At 40.0% G+C, this 27,214-nt stretch overlaps 2 protein-coding genes across 5 annotated transcripts in view; one reads left to right on the top strand and one right to left on the bottom strand.

Moving 5' to 3' along the window:
• DZANK1 (double zinc ribbon and ankyrin repeat domains 1) overlaps positions 1 to 14,089 on the bottom strand; it is a 69,308-nt gene extending 55,219 nt beyond the window's left edge. Inside the window, exons 1-4 of one of the 2 annotated variants that reach the window (XM_082431679.1) lie at positions 13,693 to 14,089; positions 10,946 to 11,106; positions 7,752 to 7,905; positions 515 to 629 (exon numbers count right to left, since the gene is read on the bottom strand). In XM_082431679.1, coding sequence (XP_082287805.1) covers positions 515 to 629; positions 7,752 to 7,905; positions 10,946 to 11,054 — 378 coding nt within the window. In that variant the 5' untranslated portion in view covers positions 11,055 to 11,106; positions 13,693 to 14,089. Of the gene's footprint in view, positions 1 to 514; positions 630 to 7,751; positions 7,906 to 10,945; positions 11,107 to 12,769; positions 13,087 to 13,692 lie in introns of those variants that run through there. The other variant, XM_082431680.1, reaches the window with a different exon arrangement.
• On the top strand, positions 13,317 to 27,212 carry POLR3F (RNA polymerase III subunit F). Of its 3 annotated transcripts, XR_014255102.1 has the most exons (11): positions 13,317 to 13,497; positions 14,552 to 14,669; positions 19,517 to 19,584; positions 19,950 to 19,970; positions 20,099 to 20,166; positions 21,508 to 21,620; positions 23,596 to 23,739; positions 23,959 to 24,066; positions 24,949 to 25,140; positions 26,332 to 26,601; positions 26,847 to 27,212. XR_014255102.1 is itself a non-coding variant. In XM_082431713.1 (10 exons), the coding sequence occupies exons 1-10, from the start codon at positions 13,436 to 13,438 to the stop codon at positions 26,407 to 26,409; spliced, it is 972 nt and encodes a 323-aa protein (XP_082287839.1). In that variant the 5' UTR covers positions 13,317 to 13,435; the 3' UTR covers positions 26,410 to 27,212. The 3 variants fall into 3 exon arrangements, 2 of the variants coding, with proteins under 2 accessions (XP_082287839.1, XP_082287840.1); XM_082431713.1 differs by having other exon boundaries at positions 26,332 to 27,212; XM_082431714.1 differs by lacking the exon at positions 19,950 to 19,970 and having other exon boundaries at positions 26,332 to 27,212.
• The last annotated feature ends 2 nt before the right edge of the window (positions 27,213 to 27,214 follow it).

Below are 27,214 nucleotides of genomic sequence, written 5' to 3'. Positions count from 1 at the left end.
TGTCCCCGTGCAAGATGCTGAGTATGGCAGACATGCTCTCTGACACCTGGGAGCCTACAGTGCATGGGGGAGACAGACAGGGAGCAAAGTGTTCACAGCATCAAAGCATTTTATAAAAGGAGAAGACCTGGTGCTAGGGGAGCAGAGACGGAGCACCGACGCCCAGGTTAGTTTGGTCGGAATATAAACAGGGGAGTCACAAGGCAAAGAATGACTGAGGACAGAAACTGCTTCTTAGGATGCCACGCTAAAGGGTCCTGCTTTCTTCGACAGGTAAGGACACAGGAGACAAGGATGCCTGCTAGGAATCTCCAATGAGCAGGGTGGAGGAGGGACTGGCCAAAGGGTGGGAAATCAGCAAAGATACTTTGCAATGGTTGATACTGACCCCAACTATAAGGACCTGAAAATGGGTAGAATGACTGTGGTGGTAAAGGAAGGGGAAGATGCGACCACTGAGAATGGGAGCTGAGAATGCGGTAAGGATCGAATGCCTTACAGCGTCATTACGTACCTGCTCTGGAGGGCCTTTGAGAACATTTTCCACATCGTCTTCTGAAGGGACCGTATCTGGCGGTACATAGTCCACCTGAAACACCTTTGTTACCATGGCACTCTGTCTGCAGTCTCTGAACATTATTCAGAACAGAAAAGGTCTGTGTGTTACACAAAGATTCAAAGACAAGGTGCCTAGCAATTAGGATGACTCTATAAAGTCCCTTAGTCTAGAGACTAAATTTATTGTATTTTAAATTTGGAGAAACCAAAATACAGCTTCTATAATCTTTCCCTACCTTACTCTTATTCGGGTTATCTCTTGCTATGTAACAAACTGCCCCAAAACATAATGTCTTAAAACACAAAGCTGTGGGTTCGCCATCTGTGCTCCCAGTTGCCATCTCTCGTGTGGCTGCAGTCAGGTGTCAGCCGGAGTCGATTCAAAGACCAACTCAGCCGGAGGTCCAAAATGGTCTCTCCCCTCATGTTCCAAGTCTGGTCTGGGCTGGCCATTCAGCTCTCTCCTTCCCTCTCTGTCCATCTCCCTCTGCAGGTGATGAACTTGGGCTTCCTCACAGTACGGAAGTGTCAGGGAGGTCAGACTCCCTACACGGTGGTTGGCTTCCCCCAGCATTTATGTTCCGAGAGACCAGAGCAGACACTGCAACACTTCTTGTGGTCTGGCCTTAGCGTCATGTCTGGTGCGTTATCTTGGTCAAAAGTAAGTCACAGGGCCAGCCCAGGTCCAAGCGGAGGGGCTGCCCTGGGAGGCGTGGTTCATGGGGGACCATCTACCGCACTCACCATAAAGATGTCATATGTTAAGTCTCGAACTATTCTAAAACAAAGAATGGGGTTACCTATATATCATTCATTCCATATGAGTCATGGGGATTTTCCGTACCCCAGTTGTGGGTAGCACTATGTATGCTGCCCTGGGAGATTTTAACTGTTATTCCTCAAATACCATCAAGTTTTCACTTTATTCATAATATTTCACAATGAATCTTGTTCCTTTCGGACGCAATAGGAGTCCACTGAGAAAGCAATGTAGAGGGGCCCAGAACTGAACTCTGGCAGTGATTTCATCTCAGAACCAGAAGCTCATCTATACTTTTTATTTTTTAAAACAGTTTTATTGAGGTATAATGTACATCATATAAAATTCACCTGTTCTAAGTATATAATTTGATGATATTTCATAAATTTACACAATCGTGCAACTCCCACCGCAGTCCAGTTTTAGAACGCTCCATCACCGAAAAATTCCCTCGTGCCTGTTTGTAGTCATTCCTGGCTTCCACCTCCTACTCCAGGCAACCATTGATCTGCTTCCCGTCTCCATAGTTTTGCCTTTTCTAGAAATTCAAAGTAAATGTAATCATACAAATATAGTCTTACATATCTGGCTGCTTTCATTCATCCTTCTTTTTTTTTTTTTTTTTGAGGTTCACCCATGTAGTTGCATGTATCAATAGTTCATTCATCTTTATTCTTGAGTAGTATTCCATTTTATGGATGTACCGTAGTTTATCCATTGCCAAGTGGACGGTCATTTGGATTTTTTCCAACATTTGTATTATTATAAATAATGCTGCTATGAGCATTCACATATAAGTCTTTGTAGTATAAGCCCTGGAGGTTGGATCTTCTCTTGTTTGTAACAAACAAGTGCCTGACTTAAGCTTTGCTTGCTGAGGCATCCACTTCAAAGGCGGCGATCTTGAGTAGACATACTGCCGACCACAGGGCTAGATAAAGATCCAGGCCACCTCCCCCCACGGAGGCTCCTTTATCTTAGAGATCTTGGTTGGTTTCAATGACTGACCAATTAGGTTGCTTGTTTTTTCTCTTCCCACTTTAAAGTATTTTTTTTTAAACGTTTCTTTAATTAATTAATTAATTTATATTTATTTTTGGCTGTGTTGGGTCTTCGTTTCTGTGCGAGGGCCCTCTCCAGTTGCGGCAAGTGGGAGCCACTCTCCATCGCGGTGCGCGGGCCTCTCCCCGTTGCGGCCTCTCCCGTTGCGGAGCACAGGCTCCAGACGCGCAGGCCCAGCAGCTGTGGCCCACGGGCCCAGCCGCTCCGCGGCATGTGGGATCCTCCCAGACCAGGGCCCGAACCCGTGTCCCCTGCATTGGCAGGCAGACTCCCAACCACTGCGCCACCAGGGAAGCCCTCTCTTCCCACTTTAAATTCTCACTCTTACATTTAAAATTCACCAATAAAGAGTGAGCCCATGGCTTCCCTGGTGGCGCAGTGGTTGAGAATCTGCCTGCTAATGCAGGGGACACGGGTTCCAGCCCTGGTCTGGGAAGATCCCACATGCCGCGGAGCAACTAGGCCCGTGAGCCACAACTACTGAGCCTGCGCGCCTGGAGCCTGTGCTCCGCAACAAGAGAGGCCGCGATAGTGAGAGGCCCGCGCACCGCGATGAAGAGTGGCCCCCGCTTGCCACAACTAGAGAAAGCCCTCCCACAGAAACGAAGACCCAACACAACCATAAATAAATAAATAAATAAATAGAATACCATGGCCAAAAATTAGTAAAAACAAAAAACACTAAAAAATATATATATATATATTAAAAAAAAAAAAAAAAAGAGTGAGCCCATGGAACCCTAGTACCCTCCCTCAACCCCAATAAAAGCAGAACCTCTGGCCTGTGATTTCTCCCTTCCTCACTCCCTCCCTCCATCCCCACCTCTCCCTCTGTCTCTCTCTCTCTACCTGTGACCTCGCTGTGTGCCACGTAATTTCCAGGACTTGTAAGTAATAAACCTCATCTCTTTCAAATCTTCCTGATGATTATTGCTAAGGGCCTCTTGTAATCATAATAAGAACAAGGCCCAGTCCAGCCCCATGTGTGGATAGATACACAGGAGCAGGATTGCTGGGTCATATGGTCAGTGGGTTTAACTTTTTGGTTGTTCCATCTTACATTCCCAGCGGCATCATCTGAGGGTTCCGGTTTCTCCACACACTCGCCAACACTTGATGTTGTCAGCCTTTTTTGATCATCTGTACTCTTGAATATATTCTCTGTAGGTATTTGCTTGAGATGTGTCCCTAGTGTACTAGGATGCAGGCTTGGCTGTTGTAACACAGAACCGAAACAACAGAGGCTTAAACAAGAGGGCAGCAATGGGCTGTAATCCACCCAGAGCTGTGCAGAGGAGCCATGGTGTCAGGGTCTGAGGTCAAGTTTCCACTGTGTTGCTCCACCATATCTAGGACATTGCACATGTCCTCTGACCCCACGTGGCTGCCCACCACAGCCACATTCCAGCCAGCAGGAACCACAGCCCACCTCTTCCTTTAGTGTACAATCCAGAAGTTGCCATATCACTTCCACATGCATCCACTGGCCACACCTGGTGACATGGCTCCAGCTAGCTTCAAGGAGGACTGGGAAATATCTTTCTTCTAGGAAACACGTGTCCGGCTAAAAATCATGGGCTCTATGATTCTTGAAGAAGGGAAACACAGACATTGGGAAGAGCCAGCGGCCCCTGCCGCATCATGGTGACCACACTTTGGTGTATTTGTTTGATATGTTCAACTCTCGCTCCCACTAATTTGCACTGAAAGCTCACAGCTGGAACACAGGTGATTCTGTTTGATCGGCCCAGAAACTTAATACTGTTTACATCACCAGCTGTCTTCTTTCTTTGGTGTTTCTTTGTCTGCTTTGCTCATTGATTTTCATATTGGCCTTTGATTTATTTTATCTGTTTCATTATCATTTCTTTTGCAATTTCTCAGATTTCTTACATGTTGGTTTTTTATATTTCTTAAAATTCTTGAAGCTTCAAGTAAATATGTGTCCCAAAATGCTTAAAATTCTTTAAATAAACATTCAGAAATGAATATACATCAGTTCCAAAATAGTTGAGAAATGTTTAACACTAAGCAATGCAGAGGTTGTAAGCCACATTTTTAGAAGGAGAAGAAAATTCTCAGAAATACACAATTGATCTAAACGGCCACTACCTATCAGTGAGTGACAATATTTGAGAAATAACATGATCAGTGGGTACTTGCATGTTCACTGGTTGGAGTGACTTATGGGCGGCTAAACTTTGGGGAAGCATGTGTTTTGTTTTGTATTTAATAACAAAACCAAATTTACAGATACAGATATGTGGATGCAGATAGAGACAGTCTTTTAGATGAACTGCTTGCTTAACTCATTCACCTCAACATCCATCTCATCTGAATGCTCATCTTTGGCCCATGGTCTGTCATCCAAGATACAGTCGTCCTCCTAGTTAGACACTTCCTGGGCCTCACAAACATCTCCATCCAGGGACCATTCAAATCCTGGCGAATGGCCAGGCTTCCTGAATGTGCACATACCAGCCCCATTACTCTGAGCAGAAGCCTGGTTCCCACCCACTTGCTCTACCCCTTTTAAGGTCTAGGTTGTCTCCCCACCATAGCTATCCCTTTCCTTGGGGACCCAGCCAGGGCTCCCTCCCATAGACCTTGTCACCCAGAAACCAGCTCAGACTGCCTGCTAGGTGGAAGGATTTTCTGATGGTAATCCAAAAAAGGCTTAGGTTTGGGGTTGGAGCTAGGAATTCTACTCAGAGCCCAAATCTCATTTGAACACACATAAATTTTTGCTAGGATTGGAATCAGATGCCATAAATATGTATCTTTAGGAATACCAATATAAGGTACACTAGACATAAAAAAAATTACTCATAGCTCTATCCCTGTAAAGATCATTATCCTCTCCATAAAACACCATAATTACTTGAATGATTGCAAGGGAGTGAAAAAAACTGGATCTGGAAGAATTCTGCAACTTGTCCAGGCCAGGTTTTCTCAACCTATTGGAAATTATTGATATTTGCGGCTGGGTAATCGCTGCTGTGGGGCTGTCTTGTGCACTGTAAAATGCTCAGCGGCATCTTTGGCCTCCACCCACCAGCTGCCACTAACACACTCCCATTTCCAGTGTGACGACCAAAATGTTTCCCCACGTTACTAAATGCCCCCTTTGGAGCAAAATTATGCCCAACTGAGAACCTCTGGTTTAGGAACATGAAGGGGTTGAGTAGAAACCTCTTATTCTCCCAGGCATGAACTTTTCAAATACGAGGCTGACCTTTTGAGGTGGGTCACATGACAGCAATCTGTTAGCCCTTCGTTAAGAATTTGAAAGACAATAACTACAGCTGCCACCTGCCTGATCCCAAGTGTATCACCTCTGCCCTTCACAATGGCTTCCAAGGGCGTCCTGTTAACCTCATGTGACAAAGGAAAAAACTGAGATGCCAAAGGCCACATAACTTAGCCAAGGTCACACGAAGAGGAGGCAACAGAACTGGGATTAAAATCCAGATCTGCAGGTCAACAAACTCCATCCTCTTTCTCACACTCCAAGCAGCGTCTTCTTGCCTTTGTCGCTGCCTCTGGAGATGGCATTTGGATCTGTCATCCACGCAAACATAAGGTTTTAGGTCCAGGGGCGGTAGATGGATGCCTGTGAAATGCCCTGGTAGCCTGCGGATACGTTTACTTTATTAATCATTGCTGCCAAACGGGGAAGTCCCTCTTGGTTCTGCTGAAGAAAAATGATTGTTCTCAGGGGTCTCTGACTCCCCCAGCTACCTACCTTCAGTTGAAGCAGCTTTTACCTCAGCCAGGCTTGATTTTTCTTGGCCACCATATAAGGTCATTGACAGAAAAAGGAGAACCATGCAAGTTCATTGCCAAAACACTACAAAATGATGATATCAGAGATAGAAAGCTCTTGACCACAAAGGAGGATTTTAAAGAATCAAGGCAGATGTCAGAAAGTTTGCAGACCCTGGATTAGACCATCAATACACACACCATCAAACCTGAAACCCTCTCCCTTTGCTGGGATGTTCCCGAGTCCCTGGCCCCTCCTGCCCACCTGTGTTCCTTACCAGACCATTCTCTGATGTGAAAGTCATAGACATACATATGGGAACATGAAAGCACATGTATGGCAAAGCTCTTATTCATTTCCTTTCAAGAACTATTTTATCGCAAATGGATACAAGCACTAATTTTCTGCCTTGAAAACTAAAAAATTTTTGCATAGATACTTTCCCTAAGCTGAGCACATCTGAAATACTAACAGTTTTTCAGAGCAGACACTTAGTGGGCACAGAGCAAGATGGTGAGAGGCATTAACAATGCCCTTATTTTTCAGACTCTTTTGGAAGCTTTATTAACTCCTTTGAACTACATAGTCATTAACTACTACTTCACTTTATGACCACCTGCAGCTTATAAAGGGGCCTGCCTTGCAGCATTGGGCACCAGAGTAATTAGCTTATTAATTTTTAATAATTGAGATGACTTGTTTCAATAGAAATGGTTTGGCAAGTGGGAAAAGACACAGATTCCAATCTTTAGTAAAGAATAATAATGTGTAAAGAGGTTGTTTTGTTTGGTTTTACTTTTATTTTATTATTAAAAAAAATTTTTTTAATGCCTAAGCAATCATCTTTGGTGTAGAACTTGTAGCTCTTGTCAAAAAGCCACGCAGTAGTTCAGCCAGCAGGGGGAGCCTGGAGTCTCGTTTAAATTACCTGGGCCAGCCAGGTATTGGTTTGGGGCTTAAAAGTCTTCCAAAAATGTGGCCAAACCTGTCTTGCTCCACAAAATAATTCTTCTATCACAGACACACAAATCTGCAAAGCATTTGAGGGTTTTCTTCTCTACAACCCACGGTGAAGTTTACCAAATTAAGTGGTGTTTCTATATTTGAAAATGAAAAAAAAAATCCTTGACTAGGAAAGAAAGGACAAAGAAAAGAATGAAGTAGCTAATGTTTAACAAACTGAAATGACAGTAGCTTTGAAGGCCAATAAAGTCAATACAAAATCAGAGAGAGAACCACAGTGGCCACGTCCTGGGAAATAAAAGAACCATTAACTAAAAACAGAATTCTCCTCAGAGCCAGGCGAATCTCTTCGGAGGTCCCAAACCCTGAAAAGGCTCTTCCTTCCCAAAATCCCAATGTGGATTTCAAACTAAAAGCAGTATTAATATACATAGCACTTCACTGAGCTGTACCCTTATGATTTGTGTACTTTACAGTATAACTCAACAGAGGACAAACAAAACACAAAAGTTACAGATATGCGCTGAAATTAAGATAATTTTTCTTTAGTGTACTTCTAATCCAGAACTGATTCTCATTGAAATTAATAAAATTAAAACATAATAAATACAAATTATCTTAATCATTATGCTCTTAACTTACTTAGACACTGCGATAGCTTTAACTTGTATTTTTCCATCAGGCAGAGTAATAGGCTTCGTATACTTAAACGTAGTGTTTTCACCATAACCAATTTTCTTTAGGAATTCAGGTTTGCTGCCATCCACGGTATAATATATGTTGACATCTGGGGTGTCTGAAAAACCCAAAAGAGGATATCTGGAATTAACATTAAAGTAGCAAGTCCCTGAATAACACCTATGGGTCAGTTATTTAATGAGTTTTTTTTAATGTACTGTAGAAATGAATAACAATAACTAACAATAATTGAGTTCTTTATGCCAGGCACTGTGCTTTACATGAATTAGCTAATTTTATCAGTACAACCTTATGAGATAGGTCCTATTTCATACCCACATTATAGATGAGGAAACTGAGTCCCAGAGAGGTTAAGAAACTTGTTAAATAACAGCAGAGTTGTGGTTTGACTTATCGGAGGTTGGATCCATAGGCCATGCTCTTGAACCACTATGGTATTTTGCCTTCCCAATACAGCAATGATACAAATCAAGCAGGGGTGAACTTTAAAACTACAATGCCTACTTAGAAAGCAGAAGCTAATTTTTCATTCTTGGAGCATTGTTTAAGAAATGCTTTTGTTATATTTTATTTGGACTAGGTAAATGATTCCTACACTTCTTAGAACATTTGTAAAGGTAAAAAACTCATATGATCCAAGATTCAAAAGGTCAAAAAGGATATACAATGAAAACTCTCCCTCCCACCCCTGACATAAGCTGTCCAAAGGCAACCAATAATATCAACTATCCTTCCAAAAATAGTTTACATCCATACAAGCATATATGTACATATTTTTTCCCCCTCTCTTTATATACAAATGGTGGCTTATCATACCCTGTTCTACACATTTCTCTTTTCATTTAACAATCTGTCTTGGATATTGCCCTATATTGGTACATAAAAGCATCCCCATTCTTCATTACACTGCACTGTATTCTGTCTTTCTATGGATGAATCATTGGCAAACAGCCAATCCCTACAGATGAACATCTAAACTGTCTTCTTTCCTTTTCTTTCTTTCTTTTTGTTTTTCTTTTGCTATTACAAGCATTGTAATGAATAACCCTATAAAGAGTTCTTTTTATAAGTACATCTGTAAAATGTGTAGAACTAGTACTGTTGAGTCAAAAGCTATGGGCACTTGTAATTTTGGTTAACGGTGCCAAACTTCCCTCCACAGACAGTGAAACAATTCACATTGCTATCAGCAAGGCACGGAAGTGCGTGTTTACCCACAATCTCAGCCATATTGTGTGTGACCATTTTTTCTTTTATTTTTGCCAATATTCCTTTTATATTTTCCTAGGTTAAAAAAAAAGTATCTCATAGTTTTAACTCACATTTCTTACATTTTGAGTAAGATTCACTCATTCATTCAACAAATATTTACCAAGTACCTATTACATGCCAGACACTGTTCCAGACACCGGGGATACACCAATGACCAAAGTCCCCGCTGTCATAGAGCTTCCGTTTTAGGAAAAACACACAAGCAGTAAACAAACAAAAAATAACATATAATCTGTTAAGTGGTGATTAAATGTAAGGGAGTAAAAAAAAGCAGGGGAAAAGGTCTGCTCAGCAAGCTGGTGAAGGGGTGAGTAGAAGCATATACTCATATGTTTAAAAGATATTTGTATTTCCTTTCCTATAAAATGTTCTTTCACATCCTTTGTCCATTTTTCTATTGGGTCATTATTATTTTTGTCATTGAATTGTAGAATCTTTTATTTATTAGACATTTTAAATACTAGAGAATTTGGATATCCTGTCATCATTTGTCAATAATCACCCAACTTCTCCTGAGGGTTATGGGCACATATACTAAGATTTGTATTTTGGTTTGAGAATTTCTGAAAATAATATTGGCTTTTAAGATAAAGGGAGACACAGTATAAAGTAATATATTCTTAGTTGGAACTCTTAGTCTAGGAAGCCCAGGTGTCACACCATCAATACAGATAAATAGTTTGTATGCACATTAGTTATTAAAATACATAACTGGAGTCTCAGAGCCTGTTTTTTTAAATTGAAGTATAATTTATTTACAATGTTGTATTAGTTTCAAATATACAGCAAAGTGATTCAGTTATACATATGTATACTATTTTTTTCTTTTTCAGATTCATTTCCATTATAGACTATTACAAGATACTCAGTATAGTTTCCTGTGCTATATAGTAGGTCCTTCTTGTTTATCTATTTTATATATAGTAGTATGTATATGTTAATCCCAAACTCCTAATTTATCTCCCCCCCTCCTGCTATCCCCTTTGGTAACCATAAGTTTGTTTTCTATGTCTGTGTGTCTATTTCTGTTTTGTAAATAAGTTCATCTGTATCACTTTTTTTAGATTCCACATATAAGTGATATCATATGATATTTGTCTTTCTCTGTCTGACTTACTTCATGTAATATGATAATCTCTAGGTCCATCCATGTGGCTGCAAGTCAGAGCCCGTTTTAAACAAGTATTTGTTCATATGTTCTATCTATAAAACTTTTCCTTCTCCTTATGTTAATTATATATGTATATGTGTATTTGTGTGTGTGTGTATATTCCTGGCATTAATAGGAAATGCATTCACTGCTTTATTTCTGCAGAAATAGCTAAGATTTCTTTTGGCATTACCATGTGCCAGACCCTGTGTCCCTCACATCACGTATCGATTCATTCAACCTCACAATGGCTGTAAACAGTAGATAATATTATCACTCTTTTACAGTGAAGAAGCAGAGACTTATAAAGGCACAGCAATGTATTGAAGGTCACTAGAAGTTCTCAAAGCCAGGATTCACTCTCCAACCTGTCTGACTGGGAAGCCTGTGTTAGCAGGTCAAACTGAAATCCCAGATAAATAATGAGAATCCTGGGAAAGTCTGGGGAAGCATCAGGAAATCCTCCACTGGCTAAGGTGAGTCAAGGCATTGCTACAACTATTACCCACACAAATGGAAGGCTGGCAAGAGCCAACCGTTTTAATCTATATAAATACCACTCTATAAACCACCATTGTTTCAAATTTTGGAAGTTTTACAAACTTCCCAAGATCCTGATTATAGAAAACATGTAAAGAGGTAAATCAACAACCAGATGAATATAAAGAATATGGCAGTGTTATTTTAAATGATTTCAAGTATACTTGATTCTTACCTGATTTCATTTCCAAAAGCGTATTGTTATCAATTTCATGGTTGGCTTTTCCAGGCTGAGGCACCCGCAGGGGAATGATTTGAGGGACACACACTGAACCAGCAGTCATTTCCCCTCCTTACATTAAAAAACAGTGGATGAAAATAAATTCCAATGGGCACCTATATTTGAACACAAACATTGAAGAGAAGCACCTCGTTCAAATACAGTGAGACCAGTAAATACTAAAGTGAACACTGTTAATCTATCATCTACAAATATCATTTTTATTTTTTATTTTTTGGGAGACTCATCTCAGTTCTTTGGTTTTTTTTGTCTTTTTAAAATTGAAGTATAGTTGATTTACAATGTTGTGTTAATACAAATATCATTTTTAATTGAAATAACGATCGTTTCAGCTGTATTTTTGCTGTTGAGATCTTGTGTGGGGTTTTGATTATCTAAATATTTACCTCACTTTGGGGGAAAAAGCATGAATGTATGGGATGGGGGAACAAAATTCTTTTAAATGGGCAAATTAAGTGAACTCATCAGAGCAGAGACCATCACTAATGACCTAACCTGAGCAACCCTTGGGTCATTACCACACTTTTCTGCCACCTCTCTTGGTTTCAGGCAAGTCAGCACACAAGAGGAACAGAAGTAACTCTGTATGTAGCATGAAACGTTAATTTAGAGCCAACTCCTTTGGGAGAGCTCCAGGTTCAAAGCCCTGCAGTTGTCACCAATTGGTTCTTGCATGTGAAAGCTGCAAAAGAAACTTTAGAAGGATGGCAGAGGATCACACCTCAGCCAGAAGAAAGCTGGCATGGATATAAACAGTGAGCAAAAACCACAAAAGTCTCCCACTCCATCTATTGTATTTATAAATAATTAAGTACAAGTATGGAGGCCTTAGTGATCTTTTTCTTGGAGGTGGGGGGGCCTCATAATTATTAATACATAAAGGATTCAGGGGGAAAAACCCCCACACCTTAATACAGCAACCATTTACATCTCCGATGGTCTGTTCAAATTTCAATGATAATGGATGCATAGGTTTTACTCAATTGAAATCTATATTAAAACTAGAATTTTATAGTGTACTTCTTGCACCCTCCACTATTATTTGCAATTTTCCAAGTACTTATATAATCTTATTTATCAATTTGTGATTGGGCATTTAGGCATTTACTAGTTTCTTTTTAGTTTTGGGTTTTGCTATTCTAAATAACGCTGCCCTGGGAATTCCCTGGCGGTCTAGTGGTTAGGACTCCGCGCTTTCACTGCAGGGGGCCTAGGTTCCATCCCCAGTCGGGGAACTAAGATCCCAGAAGTCTGCGGCACGACCAAAAAAAAATTTTTTTTTAAAATAAATAATGTTAAATAAATAATGTTTAAATAAATAACATCTCTGTGGTTTGAGGTTTGTCACAGAATATAACCCAAAGGTGGGATAACTAAATTTAAGCAGTGAACTTAATGCCTGGTTGGACAGTTCCAGTTCGGAGGCTAAGAATTTAAATTGCAGATACATATATAGATAGTGGAGCAACAGCCCCTACAGAAGGGATGGACTCTGGAGCTTGCCCATCCTCACACTTTCATTTAAGTGAGAGACAGTTAAAATAAAAAGAGTTAAAAACTAGTTCAAAATAAAAACATTTGGGAGGGAATAATTCATGCGGCGACTAGGAGCTGCCCTTGGAAGGCTGCCAGTGGGTAGGCCAGTGGGCCCCGAGCGAAGAGGATCAATCAGTAGACTGATCCGCTAGGCCCAAATGGCAGTGTGGCGTCAACAGCATCCCCTACCCCGCAACCCCTCCATCCAGACTGCCTCCTCACCGCCCGCATCCGGAACCGCGTCTGGTCCTTGTCCCCGTCCTTCAGGTGCACCCAAGGACGTCCGCTACCTTTCAGCTGGAGTGAGGGCTGCCGTCCTCCTCCTCCTCCTCCGGCCACCGGGACCCGATTGGGAACCCCGGAGTACCTCCGCAGCCCCCACCCAGGCAGCCCACCGCTCACTGCCCTTCGTCCTCTCCTTCACAGCGGTCCGGGTTACCAAAGACGCTGCGAGCCGCGCCCCGCCACCTGAGAGTCGGGCAGGTGATTGGCAGGAATCCGGCTTCCTAGCAACTAGCCCCGCCCCTGCGCTTGGCCCGGAGACTGGTACCCGCCTCGAGCTCCTTTCGTCAGGCTTCACCGTAGGCGACCAAGAACTTGCCCTCACAGAGGTTGGAAAGTGCTACAAGGTGGCGTCCCAACTCAGAATAGGGGAACCAGGCTCGTTCGTCCGACAGGCACTGACATTCTGGAAAAACCAGAATAAGAATCTGGAGCGGCGCAGGCGTGGCTTGGCCACCTCAAGGCGACTGGCAAAGAAGGACCGCTTGCGACACGAGGAAGAAGGCCCCTGTGGCAGCCGCTGTCTTCATAGGTTCCAGGGTTCCCCCGCTTGCTGTCCGGCCACCCGGAGCGTCTCTTCCCCCGGGGGCCGGGACCTGCGCCCTCATGGCCGAGGTGAAGGTGAAGGTGCAGCCGCCCGACGCGGATCCGGTCGAAATCGAAAACAGGTAAATCAGTGAGTGAGAATCGTTTCCCGGCTCGGGAGCCCCCGCGAGGCGCTGGACCCCGTCTCCGGGACCCTCGCAAGTTCAGTGGACGCGCAGGGAGGGGATCGCGGGTGTTGGAACCCTCCTCCCATCCCCGGAAGACAGAACTCTTAAATTCGAAACGAGTCGGACAGTTTGCAAGATTGTGTAGCTGACCTTTCCCTGGTGCTGTTCGGGAAGCTCTACTGATGCGCTTCTTTCCCACATTAAGGTGATCCACGCTCAGTGAAGACTCGGCGTTTTCCCCGTAGTACTTGTGGATACACGTTCTGATCCAGGATCGCCCTTGTCAATAGGGGAACTCCCGTGGCAGAACGTTTAGTCGAAGTTAGGGTGCAGTTTTCTGTTATGAAGCAACACAAGCCAGATGGTTTTAGTGCAGTATTTAAGTGAAGATTTTAGGGCACCCAAAGCCTCTGCCTATTTTATATTCTCTACCGTGCACTGCAATTTTTAGGTTACCACATAGTTTTAAAGGACCCCAACTTTCTTAAACTATTATGAATAACACATATGATGATCCTAGGACAAGGTGAAAATTTGGGTTTATTTTTGTTTTTTAGGGATAATTCTAAAAGCAGGTCCCAGTTGTGGTGAATTGTCGTAACAAATTTTGACTTCCCACCAGAAGTGTTTGATTTGCCTCCTGCTCACAGACTTATGGCTATCCAAGGCACTGTATCTTCCCTTTGTCATACTTGTTCCGTCTGAGAAAACTGAAGCCTCAGCTCTAATATGTTTTTCTGTGTTTTCATTTGACTTTTGTTCTAATTTAAAGTTCATATGAATAAGGAAAAGAAATGCTTCTCTTAAATACAATAAAAATGTAAACGTGTATTTCAAAAGCATCGTCCTCATTTTTAACATGCTTTGAATCAGAACCATTGTAGAAACCTAGATTATCTATCAGATGTGAAAAAAGGCACAATTCCAAACTGTTCTGCTTGTATTTTTTTCCCCTACCACCTCTTGAAATAGGTAGAAACATGAATATCATTAATGCCTTTGTTCCTAGGATTATAGAATTATGTCACCAGTTCCCTCATGGAATCACAGACCAAGTAATTCAGAATGAAATGCCGCATATAGAAGCCCAGCAGCGGGCAGTGGCCATCAATAGACTGTTGTCCATGGTAAGGTGAATCCAACTAGTTCATGTAATTACTTAAATGTTGTGGTTGTCATTACTTCCTGTTATGTAGTCATGAAACCATTCTCAAAAGTGTTAGGTTGTGACTGATAAGACTCCAAACCAGGAAACAGCTCAGACTGCCTGAATTAAGGAAAGAAGAAGTAATATGCATTTTACAAGACAAATGAAATACTTGTATTTTAACTGTTATATTTAGTAACTTAATTGTCACTAAGCTACATAATGGCACACAACTACCTATGGGCATAGTCTATTCACACCTTCTGTTTGCTTCTTACTGCTAGTAAAGGCAAATACATAGTAAAGGCTTTGGATCAAATACTTAAATAAGCTAGTATGAAGATTAAAAGACAAAAATGGAAAAATCAACTATAACTACAATAAACAATTAAGGGATAAACATGTGATGATCAGGAAGAAATAGACAATCTGAACAGTCCAGTCACTAGTAGTAAAATTAAATTAGTAATCAAAAAACTCCCAGCAAACAGAAGTCCAGGACTGGATGGCTTCAAAGGGGAGTTCTAGCAAACATATAAAGAAGAGCAAATACCAGTCCTTCTCAAACACTTCCAAAAAATTGAAGAGGAAGAAACACTCCCAAATTCGTTCTATGAGGCTCCCATTACTCTGATACCAAAACTAGACAAAGATACTACCAAAAAAAGAAAGTTAGAGGCCAGTGTCTCCGATGAATATACATGTAGAAATCCTCAACAAAATATTAGCAAACCAAATTCAGCAATATGCAAAAAGGGTCATATACCATGACCAAATGGGATTTATTACAGGAAGGCAAAAATGGTTCAATATGCACAAATCCATCAGTGTAATACACCACAGTAACAAAAGGAAGGATAAAATTCACATGATCATCTCAATCAATGCAGAAAAAGCATTTGGCAAAATTCAACATCCATTCATGATAAAAACTCTTATCACAGTTGGTATAGAGGGAACATATTTCAACATAATAAAAGCCATTTATGACAGACCCACAGCTAACATCATATTCAGTGGTGAAAAGCTGAAAGCCTTTCTTCTAAAATCAGGAAGAAGGGAATTCCCTGGCAGTCCAGTGGTTAGAACTTGGTGCTTTCACTGCCAGGGCCCAGGCATACAAATGGGAAGGGAAGAAATAAAACTGTCCTTATTTGCAGATGACATGATACTATATATAGAAAACCCTAAAATCTCAATCAAAAAACTGTTAGAACTAATAAATGAATTCAGTAAAGTTGCAGGGTCAAGATTAATATACAGAAATCTGTTGCTTTTCTATACACTAATAATGAACTATCAGAGGAAGCAAGAAAACAATCTTGTTTAAAAATCACATAAAAGGGATAAAATACCTAGGAATAAACTTAACCAAGGAGGTGAAAGACCTAACTTTGAAAATTATAAAACACTGATGAAGGAAATTGAAGGTGCTACAAAGAAGTAGAAAGATATCCAATGTTCTTGGACTGGAGGAATTAATATTGTTAAAATGGGGACTTCTCTGGCGGTCCAGTGGTTAAGAATACGCACTTCCACTTCAGGGGGCGTGGGTTTGATTCCTGGTTGGGGATCTAAGATCCCGCATGCCGTGTGGTGCGGCCATAAAATAAATAAATAAAAAATAAAGACTATTAATATTATTTAAATGTCCATATTATCCAAAGCAATCTACAGATCTAATGTGATCCTTATCAAAATACCCAGGACATTTTTCACAGAACTAGAATAAATAATACGAAAATGTATGCGTAGCCACAAAAGAACCTGAATAGCCAAAGCAATCTTGAGAAAAAAAGAACAAAGCTGGAGGTGTCATGCTTCCTGACTTCAGACTATACTACAAAGCCACAGTAATCAAAACGGTATGGTTCTGGCACAAAAAGAGATACATAGATCAATGGAACAGAATAGAGAGCCCAGAAATAAACCCATCCACTTATGGTCAATTAATCTAAGACAAAGGAATCAACAGTATACAATGGGGAAAAGAGTCTCTTCAATAAGTGGTGCTAGGAAAAATGGACAGCTACATGTAAGAAATGAAATTAGGACTCTTTCTCACACATATATAAAAATAAACTCAAAAAGGATTAAATACTTAACTGTAAGACCGGAAACCATAAAACTCCTGGAAGAAAACATAGGCAGGACACTGACATAAATTGTAGCAACATTTTTAGAGAAATGCAAATCAAAACAACAATGAGATATCACCTCACACCTGTCAGAGTGACTATCATAAAAAAGACCACAAACAACAAATGTTGGTGAGGATGTGGAGAAAAGGGAATCCTTGTACACTGTTGGTGGGAATGTAAATTGGTGCCACCACTGTGGAAAACAGTATGGAGGTTCCTCAAAATACTAAAAATAGAACTACCATATATGATCCAGCAGTTCCACTCCTGGGTATATATCCAAAGAAAATGAAAACACTTAATTCAAAAAGATATATGCACCCAAATGTTCATGGCAGCATTATTTACAATAACCAAGATATGGAAGCAACGTAAGTGTCCATCAACAGATGAATGGATAAAAAAGATGTGGTACATATATACAATGGAATATTACTCAGCCATAAAAAAGAAGAAAATGATGCCATTTGCAGCAACATGGTTGGACCTAGAGATTATCATACTAAGTGAAGTAAGTCAGACAGAGAAAGACAAATACACATATGATATCACTTATATGTGGAATCTAAAAAGTAAACAAAGGAATGAATATAACAAAACAGACTCACAGATATAGAGAACAAACTAGTGGTTACAAGTGGGGAGAGGGAGGGGCAAGATAAGGGTATGGGATTAAGAGGTACAAACTACTATGTATAAAATAAATTGGCTACAAGGATATATTGTACAGCACAGGGAATATAATCAATATTTTATAATAACTTTAAGTGGAGTATAATCTATAAATATGAGATCACTGTGTTGTACACCTGAAACTAATATAATATTGTAACTCAACTATACTTCAGTTCAAAAAAAAAAAGAAAGCAGTGCACCAGATTGCTGAACCCTGTTCAGCAGGAAAAAGGAAAAAAGGAGTGTTGGTCTTTTCTAGTCAGTTCACCATTGTGAAGGTCTTCAACTCTAGGATGGATAGAGCAAGGGATGCTGGGAAGTGTGGCAATTAAAAATGTTTTTGTTCTCGGACCCCCCCTTTTAGCCTTTTCTTTCTGTCTGAAAATTATCCTCAGCACCTCACTCTCTTTCACCACCTCTGCAACCCCACCTATTGCCAGTTCTGTCAGCTATAGGCTGTAGGCAGTGGTAGAGCTACTGAAGAATTTTAAGCAAGGGAGTAATTATTAATAAATCACGAGTGTTGCTGATTTTAGCCTTAAACAATTCTCAGATTTGTTCCACTGTTTCCATTCCTACTGCCCCTGCATGTGTTCAGGCTCTTGGCTTTTACTTGGACTATTACAGTGCAGCTTAACGGGCTTTCCTGGCTCCATGTGCCTCAGAGCAACCAGCCTGCTCTGTCTTAAATACAGATCTGACCAAGTCACTTTCCCACCAAAAACCCTTCTCTCAACTCTAGAGATTCAAGTCCACACTCCTGGGTTTACCACACTGAGCCCCTCCCTTCTGCACCCACCTCATCTCCCTCCACCCCTCCAACTCAAGTCAGTTTTCAGAAGGAACAGATAATTTTTGGTTCCCTAGCACATCACGCTGTCTCATGGCTCAGTTCCTTTGCTCGTGTTGTCTTCCTGCTTAGCAGGCCCTTTTTCCCTTTCCTCACAGACTGACTCCTCATTATTCTCAAGACTCATCTCTGCTGTCGACTCCAGGGATCCTCAGTGACCCCCCAGGCTGGGCCAAAGCTGCTTCTCTGAGAGTCCGTCCCACCCTTTACTTAGCTCTGTCTTAATGCCAACCCGATGGTATTGAAGTTAGCTGTGTAATTCTCTTTCAGAATCCAGGTTTGTCCCCCCCAAACATATATCACAGTACAGGTGTTCAGTAAATGTTCATAGGCTGAGATGAACAACTGAATGGAGCCTCCAAATTGGGCTTTGTGGTTTGAGGGAGGGAGGGAAAGTATTGCTGTTCATCCATATATCAACCTAATTCCAAGTCATGGGTCTGCCCAGCCTTAACTCGTGGGAATGGGGCCTCTCTTAGCCGTGCTTCCCTGAACTGCCAGAAGCCCAGTGGTACGGCCATCTGGGTTCTCCTAAGTTCAGACCCAAGGAAATGCAGGAGCATGGCACACATGCTTTGTTTTACTTGTGACTTGTGTAAAAACAGAACTACTACAGACCTTTTATTCATTGGTTTACCTTTCTGCCTAATTTTCATGTAACACTACAGAAATTGCACATATCAGTAAATGTTACTATTAACATTGTAAATTTCATTTAATCATTGTATCATAGAATTTTGCATGAGTAGCCTTTATTTGAACTTTTTTAGACAAACTACATTTTACTATATTTATTTATATTATATATATTTATTGAATTTATTTGAATTAAGTATGGATTTTTATTTATTATTCTAAAGCTACTTGTTTAAAATTCTTTACACATTGATCATATAACCAAGCCAGGATCTAACATGTAGAAAATTGTTAGGTATTAATATTTGGGGAAATGGCGAGATAAAGAGCTAAGTTTTAAAAAGTACATCACATGTGACATGTAGGAAAAAACTTAAGTACTCAAGTGAAGAACTGGCAACTATGCGAGGTAGGCTATTTTAGTCCGTGTAAAATATTGAAGAATGCATTAATGTTTGTCATTGGATTTGATATATCTCCAAAATAATTCACTGTTATTTTCTTTTTTAAAAAAAACAACTTTAGGGTCAGCTGGATCTCTTAAGGAGTAATACAGGCCTCCTGTATAGAATAAAGGAGTCTCAGAATGCTGGGTAAGCACCTAATTTTTTATTTTAAGAAAATTTTAATATTATAAAAGTAATATATGTTTAGGGAAAAAAAGCCAGTACAGAATTGCGTCACGTAAACCAGGCCCGTGTGTCATCTCACCTCCCACATGCGTTCCATTTCCCAGAGATAGCTGCTGTTAATATTTTGGTATATATCCTTTCTTATAAGTATATATAAATACATATAGATGATTATATATTTATATACCATATATTTATATATAATCTCTCTCTCTTTTTTTTTTTCTTATTTTAACAAAAATGGGATCATGCTATCCATACTGTTTTGCAACTTGTTTTTTTTTCACTTACTATATCTTGGACATCTTTTCATTTGGTACATACAGCCCTGTCTCATTCTTTTTAAGGTAAGCCCTTCTTTTGGTAAATAAGTCAATGTGATGACCTTGTCTGCTCATTCGTTTAAGTAGTCATGTAGATTATTAGATTATCCTGTACCTCTTTGCCTTTTTAATTCGACTTTATTTCCCTGCAGTAAAATGAAAGGATCAGATAACCAGGAAAAACTAGTATATCAAATCATAGAGGATGCAGGAAATAAAGGTAAGCATGTAGAGGAACAGCAGAAACAACATTGTCTTTAGGACCAGATAGTGGGGACTGAGATCCTGGCTTTTCAGGGTATATAGATCAGTCAGTTCAGTATGCTGCCATTTGTTAAAAGGAGAAGAAGATATAACACACACACACACACATATATATATATATAAATATATAATGTACATACATTTGAAGGACACCCAGGAGTGACACTGTTGTTGCCTCAGGGAGATAGGAACTAGATGGCTGTGGGCAGGGATGGAAAGAGACTTCTGAATTCTGGACCATATGAATGTATTATCTATTCAAAATAAATAAATTAAAACTTAAGAGTCTTTTTTTTTTTAATCCTTACTTGCTAAGTTTTGGAAGGCTTCGTTTCTTCCTCTTAACTGTAAATTGTGGATAATAACATCTCTCTGGTTTTTGCAAAAACCCGAGGGACGCCTAGTGCAGTGTGGCAGTGTCTGGTGTAGCTCCCTCAACAGCTATTTAGTTCCTCTCCTGTTGCCCTTAAAGAACTTTATCTAAATTGCTGTTATTACAATTTAAGATCTGTTTGAGTCATTGATATTAGCTTTAACAACTACGATGTAATCTGAAGTCATATAATTTTTATATGTGTTGGGAAGTTAAATTAACATTTTAAAAATAAATATGAAGAAGTCATTCTCTATTTTTAAAAAACCTTCCTATCTTATTATGCCTTCATGGTGGGAAGAAAATACAGCAAAATGTTTTTACATAAATTCCTTTTATACATATAACACATATTTCCTTCTTTGAAAGAAAAATCATAGCTTTCTGCACAGGCTTTTAGTGACTGTGGGAACTGTAATCTTTCTATTTTCCAAATATAGTGCTGTATAAATAATGGACATACATGCACACAGATGCTCTCATAAAGTGTTTTTTGCTCTCATCGAGGATGGCAGCCAACCCTGACCCAAACTTAAGTTTGTTTTTCACATATATAGTCTAAAGTAATATTTATAGAAAAAAAGAGGTTGGGATGTAGGGGGGCATGGAAAAGGCAATATATGTTAATTCAGTGACATTCAAGATTTTTATTCCATTACAAAAATGTCCTTTTCATGTGATTTTTAAAAGGTGCCACACTGGCATTCCAAGAAATTTCCAGTTAGAAAATAGAACATATAACTTACGTATTGTTTTGCATATTTTTGTTACTTTAGCTGAGACTCTTACCTCTAATTCATTTTTCCTATAGCTATGATCTAGGAATATATACATATTTTGCTAGATTTATAATGAGATATAAGCAGTGGGAAAAGAAACACACATCTTATAGTGTTCAACTTATTTTACTTTACTTTCTTATAGGAATATGGAGCAGAGATATCCGATACAAAAGCAACTTGCCATTAACAGAAATTAACAAAATTCTAAAGAATTTGGAAAGTAAAAAGCTAATTAAAGCTGTTAAGTCTGTGGCAGTGAGTAACCATCTCTTTTCTTCCCCTGAATGTTCACTGTACATATATTGCTCCAAGTATATTTCAGGTTTTTATTCTTTAAGCTATGTCATGGTTTAAAACAACTGGTCAAAAAAGATTTTTAAAATTTTAGCCCATATCGGATGCTTTGGAGATGCTGCTTTAGATTTGTCACTGCCAGTTAACTCTTAGAGTCTTACCCACTCAAAAATCTAAAACTACTTTACTCTCTTCAGTAAAGAATTTTGGGGATCATGAACATTTTTCCTGGATTTTGTGGTATGTAAGATAATTTATTTCAACCTGGTGTATGAGATTACCCATTCCACAAATACCTGTCATGCATTTGTTATGTGCTGGGCACTGTTCTGGGGGCTTGGAATACGTTAGTGAGCAAGTCACAGAAAGTTCTCTGCCCTGGCCCTGGTGGAGCATCTGTTCCAGCGCATGGTATTTCTCCTCCTCTTGCCAGCCACCCCGTCACATCCTCCAGGGGCTCCAGGATCCAGAGCTGGCTCCAGCAGACACATTGCTGACTTCACTGATTGAGGCATCAGAGGAGCTGGGGTACTCCTAGATTAAAGTGTGCTTGAACACAAAATTCAGCAAATAAGAATTTGATAGTCATCAGTGGTTTTATTTATCAATGGTATTTATGTCCTACCACTCCCTCATTTAGAATATTATTTCTCTTCCACATTTTTATTGGATAATTTCAAATGTATACAAAAGTATAGAAAATAACAAAATGAATCCCCATGTACCCATGCCTAGCTTCATTTTGCCAATCATGCTCTACATCTTTATTTTTAGTAGCAGCTTTATTGAGATTTAATTCAATGGGTTTTAGTATATTCACAGAGTTCTGCAGTCACCACACTGTTCTAATTTTTTAAATTATATCTTTTTAACGTTGCTGTGTTTTGTTTTGTTTTGGGTTTTTTTGGCCATGCCGTGTGGCTTGTGGGATCTTAGTTCCCTGACCAGGGATTGAACCTGGGCCAAGACAGTGACAGCACCGAGTCCTAACCACTGGACTGCCAGGGAACTACCAATATGTGGTCTTTAGTGTCTGGCTTCTTTCACTTAACATGATGTTTTCAAAGTTTCAAACTAAAGTAGTATTAGATTGTAACCCAAAGTATAAAATAAATATTCATGAGAACATACTGATATAAATGATTGAATAAATAAGTCAATGGGCGAGAATAGACAAGTCTCCATGCAGAAGAATTCCAAATAATTTGTGTAGACTCTTCATCCTCAAGGAAGTAGAGCGAACTCCCAGTCTTTAAGTGTGGACTGTGCGTGGTGGCTTCCTTCCACATATGGAAAGGGCAGGAAAAAAAAGTAACTTTACAGTGGAGAAAACTGAGAAACACTACCTCAAACCAGGTGATGGATTTGTAATGTCAAGGCTGATAAGTTATATTGATGACAATGAATCATCATTTAGTGATGATCAGGTACCCTTGATATGACGTGATGAGAAGGGCACTTTACCTCTGTGGTCTTTTTTCCAGTCTACTCGGACAAATCCCAATTAAGGGACATCCTACAGAATTTTTTGCCAGTAATTCTAAAAAATGGCAAATTCACCAATAACAAGGAAAGTCTGAGAAACTGTCACAACCAAAATTTGCCTCATGTATAATAAATGTATAATAATATGGTATTCTGGATAGGATCCTGGGCCATTAAAAGGACATTAGGGAAAAACGAAGGGAATCTGAACAAAGTATAGGCTTTATAATTAATATTGACCTATCAATATTGTTTCATTAGCTGTAACAGATGTACTCTGGTAATGTCAGGTGTTAGTACTAGAGGAAGCTGAGCACAAAGTCCCATCTTCACAATAATTCTGTAAATCCCAAACTTCTCTGAAATATGAAGCTTTGGGGGTTTTTAAGTCTTAGTTTTGGAAGACTATTTTGTTACCTTTTAACCATCTACTGTGCGTGTTTTTTCCTAGGCCTCAAAAAAGAAGGTGTACATGCTCTATAACCTGCAGCCAGACCGCTCCGTGACCGGTGGAGCCTGGTACAGTGACCAGGATTTTGAATCTGAGTTTGTAGAGGTGCTTAACCAACAGTGTTTTAAGTTCCTACAAACCAAGGTGAGGCATAATTGAGGAAACATCACTCCAAGTACAGTTTTTTTAAGTTTCTTCATAAGGAATGTTTAATCTTGTGTATCATATCTCACAGGAATTGAAAACATTGAAATTGGTCATTTTTACTAAACGAAATATGTCCTGTTGTTGTTCTCACTCTATATGAATTGTATTCGGAAGGCACCAGTATTCTTCCTGAAATTTATGTTTCTACCCTTATAGGCAGAAACAGCACGAGAAAGCAAACAGAATCCAATGATACAAAGAAATAGTTCATTTGCTTCATCACATGAAGTGTGGAAGTATATCTGTGAATTGGGGATCAGTAAGGTTGGAACTCGGTTTCTAATTTTCATCTTATTTTTAAAAACTTATTCTTCATCATAGGGATATAGTTTACAATGTATTGCAAACACAGCTGACCCAGACCCTTTTTTCTGGTGATACCCATGTACATTCTGCAGAACCCACTTTGAGGAAACACTGTCCTAAGGCAGTCAGGCAACGGCGGTCATTGCCGTCGGGCACTTTCTGAACTGTATGTACTTGAGCTTGGGCTACAGAGCAGCAGAGTGGAGGCCTGGCAGCGGATTTCACTACCAGATTCAAAAGTCTGTTCTGACAAGTTCTTGATTCTCTTGGGGACATTTCCTTATATGTGCCAAACATCCATCATCATAGCAGTTGTCATTTATTGGTATTTTCCTACTTATGAGATGTTAGTGGCATTGTCAGCACATTCTCTGAAGATCTGTACAGACAGACACTGTGCTTGATGCTTTTCCTCATCAGAGAAGAAGCTGAAGTGGCCGCTTGGACAAGTCATTTTCATTTCCTGGGCTCCAGATCTCTCTTTCATAAAAAAACAGGAATTTGGACTATTTGATGTCCAAAGTACCTTTCTGCTCAAGCATTTTATAAATCTCCATCAAATTCTTGCCAAAGAAATGTTACAAGATGTCTTGATTTTCCTTGGGAGGGTGAAGACATCAGCAAGTGTCAAGCTCAGTGCGAGCTCAGAGCCCTGCCCCTGGCATTGGAGGGTCTGCGCTCACTTGGGCCATTGTTCAGCCTCTTTGTGCTTTCATTTACTCTCCAGCATAATCCTTCCCCATTTCACCAAGGAATTGTGGCCTTTCACGTTTTTTAACACCCTCCAAAAGGATGTCTCCTTGTCCTTTTTGGGTCCTTTTTAACGTATCCCTTTTGTAGGTAGAGTTGTCCATGGAGGACATTGAGACCATCTTGAATACACTCATCTATGATGGGAAAGTGGAGATGACTATCATCGCTGCAAAAGAAGGCACCGTAGGCAGTGTGGACGGACACATGAAACTGTACAGGGCAGTCAATCCGATCATCCCGCCCACGGGATTGGTCCGGGCCCCCTGCGGACTCTGCCCGGTGAGTTACAATGGCTTCCCTTTACACTTTACTGCCACCAAGTGCCCTTTGCCACATAATGTATTGATACCAGCAAGCACACCCTAGTTTTCTCAAACTCAGGGTTGACCAAGAACTGCTGAAACCTCCATGTAACCTTGATGACAGAGCTTTAATGAACAAATCATCACCTTGTATTCTTTCTTAGAATAACCATGTTAAGGAAATTTGTTTTCTGCTCTTGGCCCCAAAATGGACATTTTTTTTCTTTTTGGCTGCACCGCATGGCATGTGGGATCTTAGTTCCCCGACCAGGGATCGAACCTGCACCCCCTGCAGTGGAAGCGTGGAGTCTTGACCACTGGACTGCCAGGGAAGTCCCCAAATGGACGATTTTTGATGAGGGCTAATCATTTCACCTAAGTAGGGAGGGAAATGAGATTTGTTGAGAACCTACTATGGGCCAGACATGTTCTTGAAGATTTCTGTGGTCTCATTTAATCCTCCTTACGTCCCTTGGAGTTAGTGGTGTTACTTCCCTTTAAGTGTGAGGGAACTCAGGCTGAGGGAGACCTAAGCATTCAGCTGAGACGGGACAACCAGGACTCACACCCAGAGGTGATGTGCTTTCCCTCGAGGCTAGCCCCACACTCTTCATTCTTTTGTTCCCAGATAGTCTCTGAAAGCCACCTGTGTGCTGCAGGCACCATGCCAGCCCTTGTGGCATTCATATTCTTGGGCTGTTAGTCCGTGTTTTATTATCTACATGCCTAAGCTCTCTATGCCCTGGTTTCAACTCCTAGAAAAAAGGCTAACCTTTTGGGAATTCTATTTAGCACCCTTCACAAAAAGGAAGGTGGCTAAACATGAAACATTTGGTTAGTTAAGATTAAGTCATTCGTGTGTATAGACCTCCCTTCCTGGACTCTTGTTACCTGCCTTCTGCCCAGTGGGTAGGTGGATATGGTCGGCTTAGTGCTACAGTGAAAGGTCTCTCACTCACTCTGTGATCACAGAGCAGGTCCTATTCCAGTATGTTCTTATTTACAGTCCTAACCTCTTTCACTTTGAAAGTTTTAATATTGCTTTAAATAAATGGTTGGGTCTTGGATATTTTGTTAGAATTTTGTTGTAGTTGATATTTAAGACATTACCTATAATGTAATAATTTTAAAACTTCAGTTTGAATATAACCTTTTTTCTTTTTTAAAGGTTTTTGACGACTGCCATGAAGGTGGTGAGATTTCACCATCTAACTGTATTTACATGACAGAGTGGCTCGAATTTTAATAGAGAGCTATGAACTTTACTGACATTTTGCAAATGAAGTTACTTTGGGAACAAATAATTTGATTTATGATGGAACATCAAATTCCCTTGAAAACAAACTTCAAGATACAAACTTGCTGCTATGAAAAAAAATTTTTTAATCTATGAAGACTAAATTTACATTGGTAGAGTAGGCAACAGGATATGAAACAGGTAAGGTTAGTAGTGAAATCCATTCTTCCACAAGTAAAATACTTTTAACTCCTGGAAGACCACCTTCTGAAGCTTTCAAGACTTTTGATGATTCATGGGAAAAGAAACAAATATGTTCATATTCACCAAGTACTGTGATAACGGCCAGAGCTTTAAAATGCCTGTTTTAAAGTTACTTATTAAGGTCTTCATTGGGAATTTTTTATATATGACCCAGTGTCACCATTTCTGTTTTGTTTTCTCAGTGGTTTCATTGAGAAGAAATGAAAAGCGGTGAAGGCAGGAATAGCAGGGGAGAACGCAGACTTGGGGCATGAGTGGGGGACACAGTGGAACATCCCTTTTCTACACACTATTGATGCCTTTTTATGTCTGAAATATTCTTTCAGAGGATTATGCCTCTGTATGTACTTACCCCAAACCCAAATGATGCTGTTGTCAAGGATGTCTTTTTAGTGCGTAAATATTAATTACTCTCATCCTAAATGGAGTATTTTCACTGGTTCTTCTTTGTTAAAGTCGTACAAGTTTCACTCTGTGGCTCAATTGTATTATTTGCTAGAATTTTCCCCTAGATTCTTATTTAACTAAAATTAAAACTAAAAAGAATCCA

Source organism: Balaenoptera physalus (genome assembly GCF_965194825.1).
Source record: "Balaenoptera physalus genome assembly, chromosome: 16".
Lineage (NCBI taxonomy): Eukaryota > Metazoa > Chordata > Mammalia > Artiodactyla > Balaenopteridae > Balaenoptera > Balaenoptera physalus.
This window is presented reverse-complemented; position numbering and strand designations above follow the sequence as displayed.

Excerpts from the sequence above, each read along its gene's own strand:
- POLR3F (XM_082431713.1), top strand. The coding sequence starts at position 13,436 with ATGGCCGAGGTGAAGGTGAAGGTGCAGCCGCCCGACGCGGATCCGGTC. Across the intron at positions 20,167-21,507 it reads AGAGGATGCAGGAAATAAAG|GAATATGGAGCAGAGATATC; the intron begins GTAAGCATGTAG and ends ACTTTCTTATAG. Across the intron at positions 24,067-24,948 it reads GTGAATTGGGGATCAGTAAG|GTAGAGTTGTCCATGGAGGA; the intron begins GTTGGAACTCGG and ends TCCCTTTTGTAG.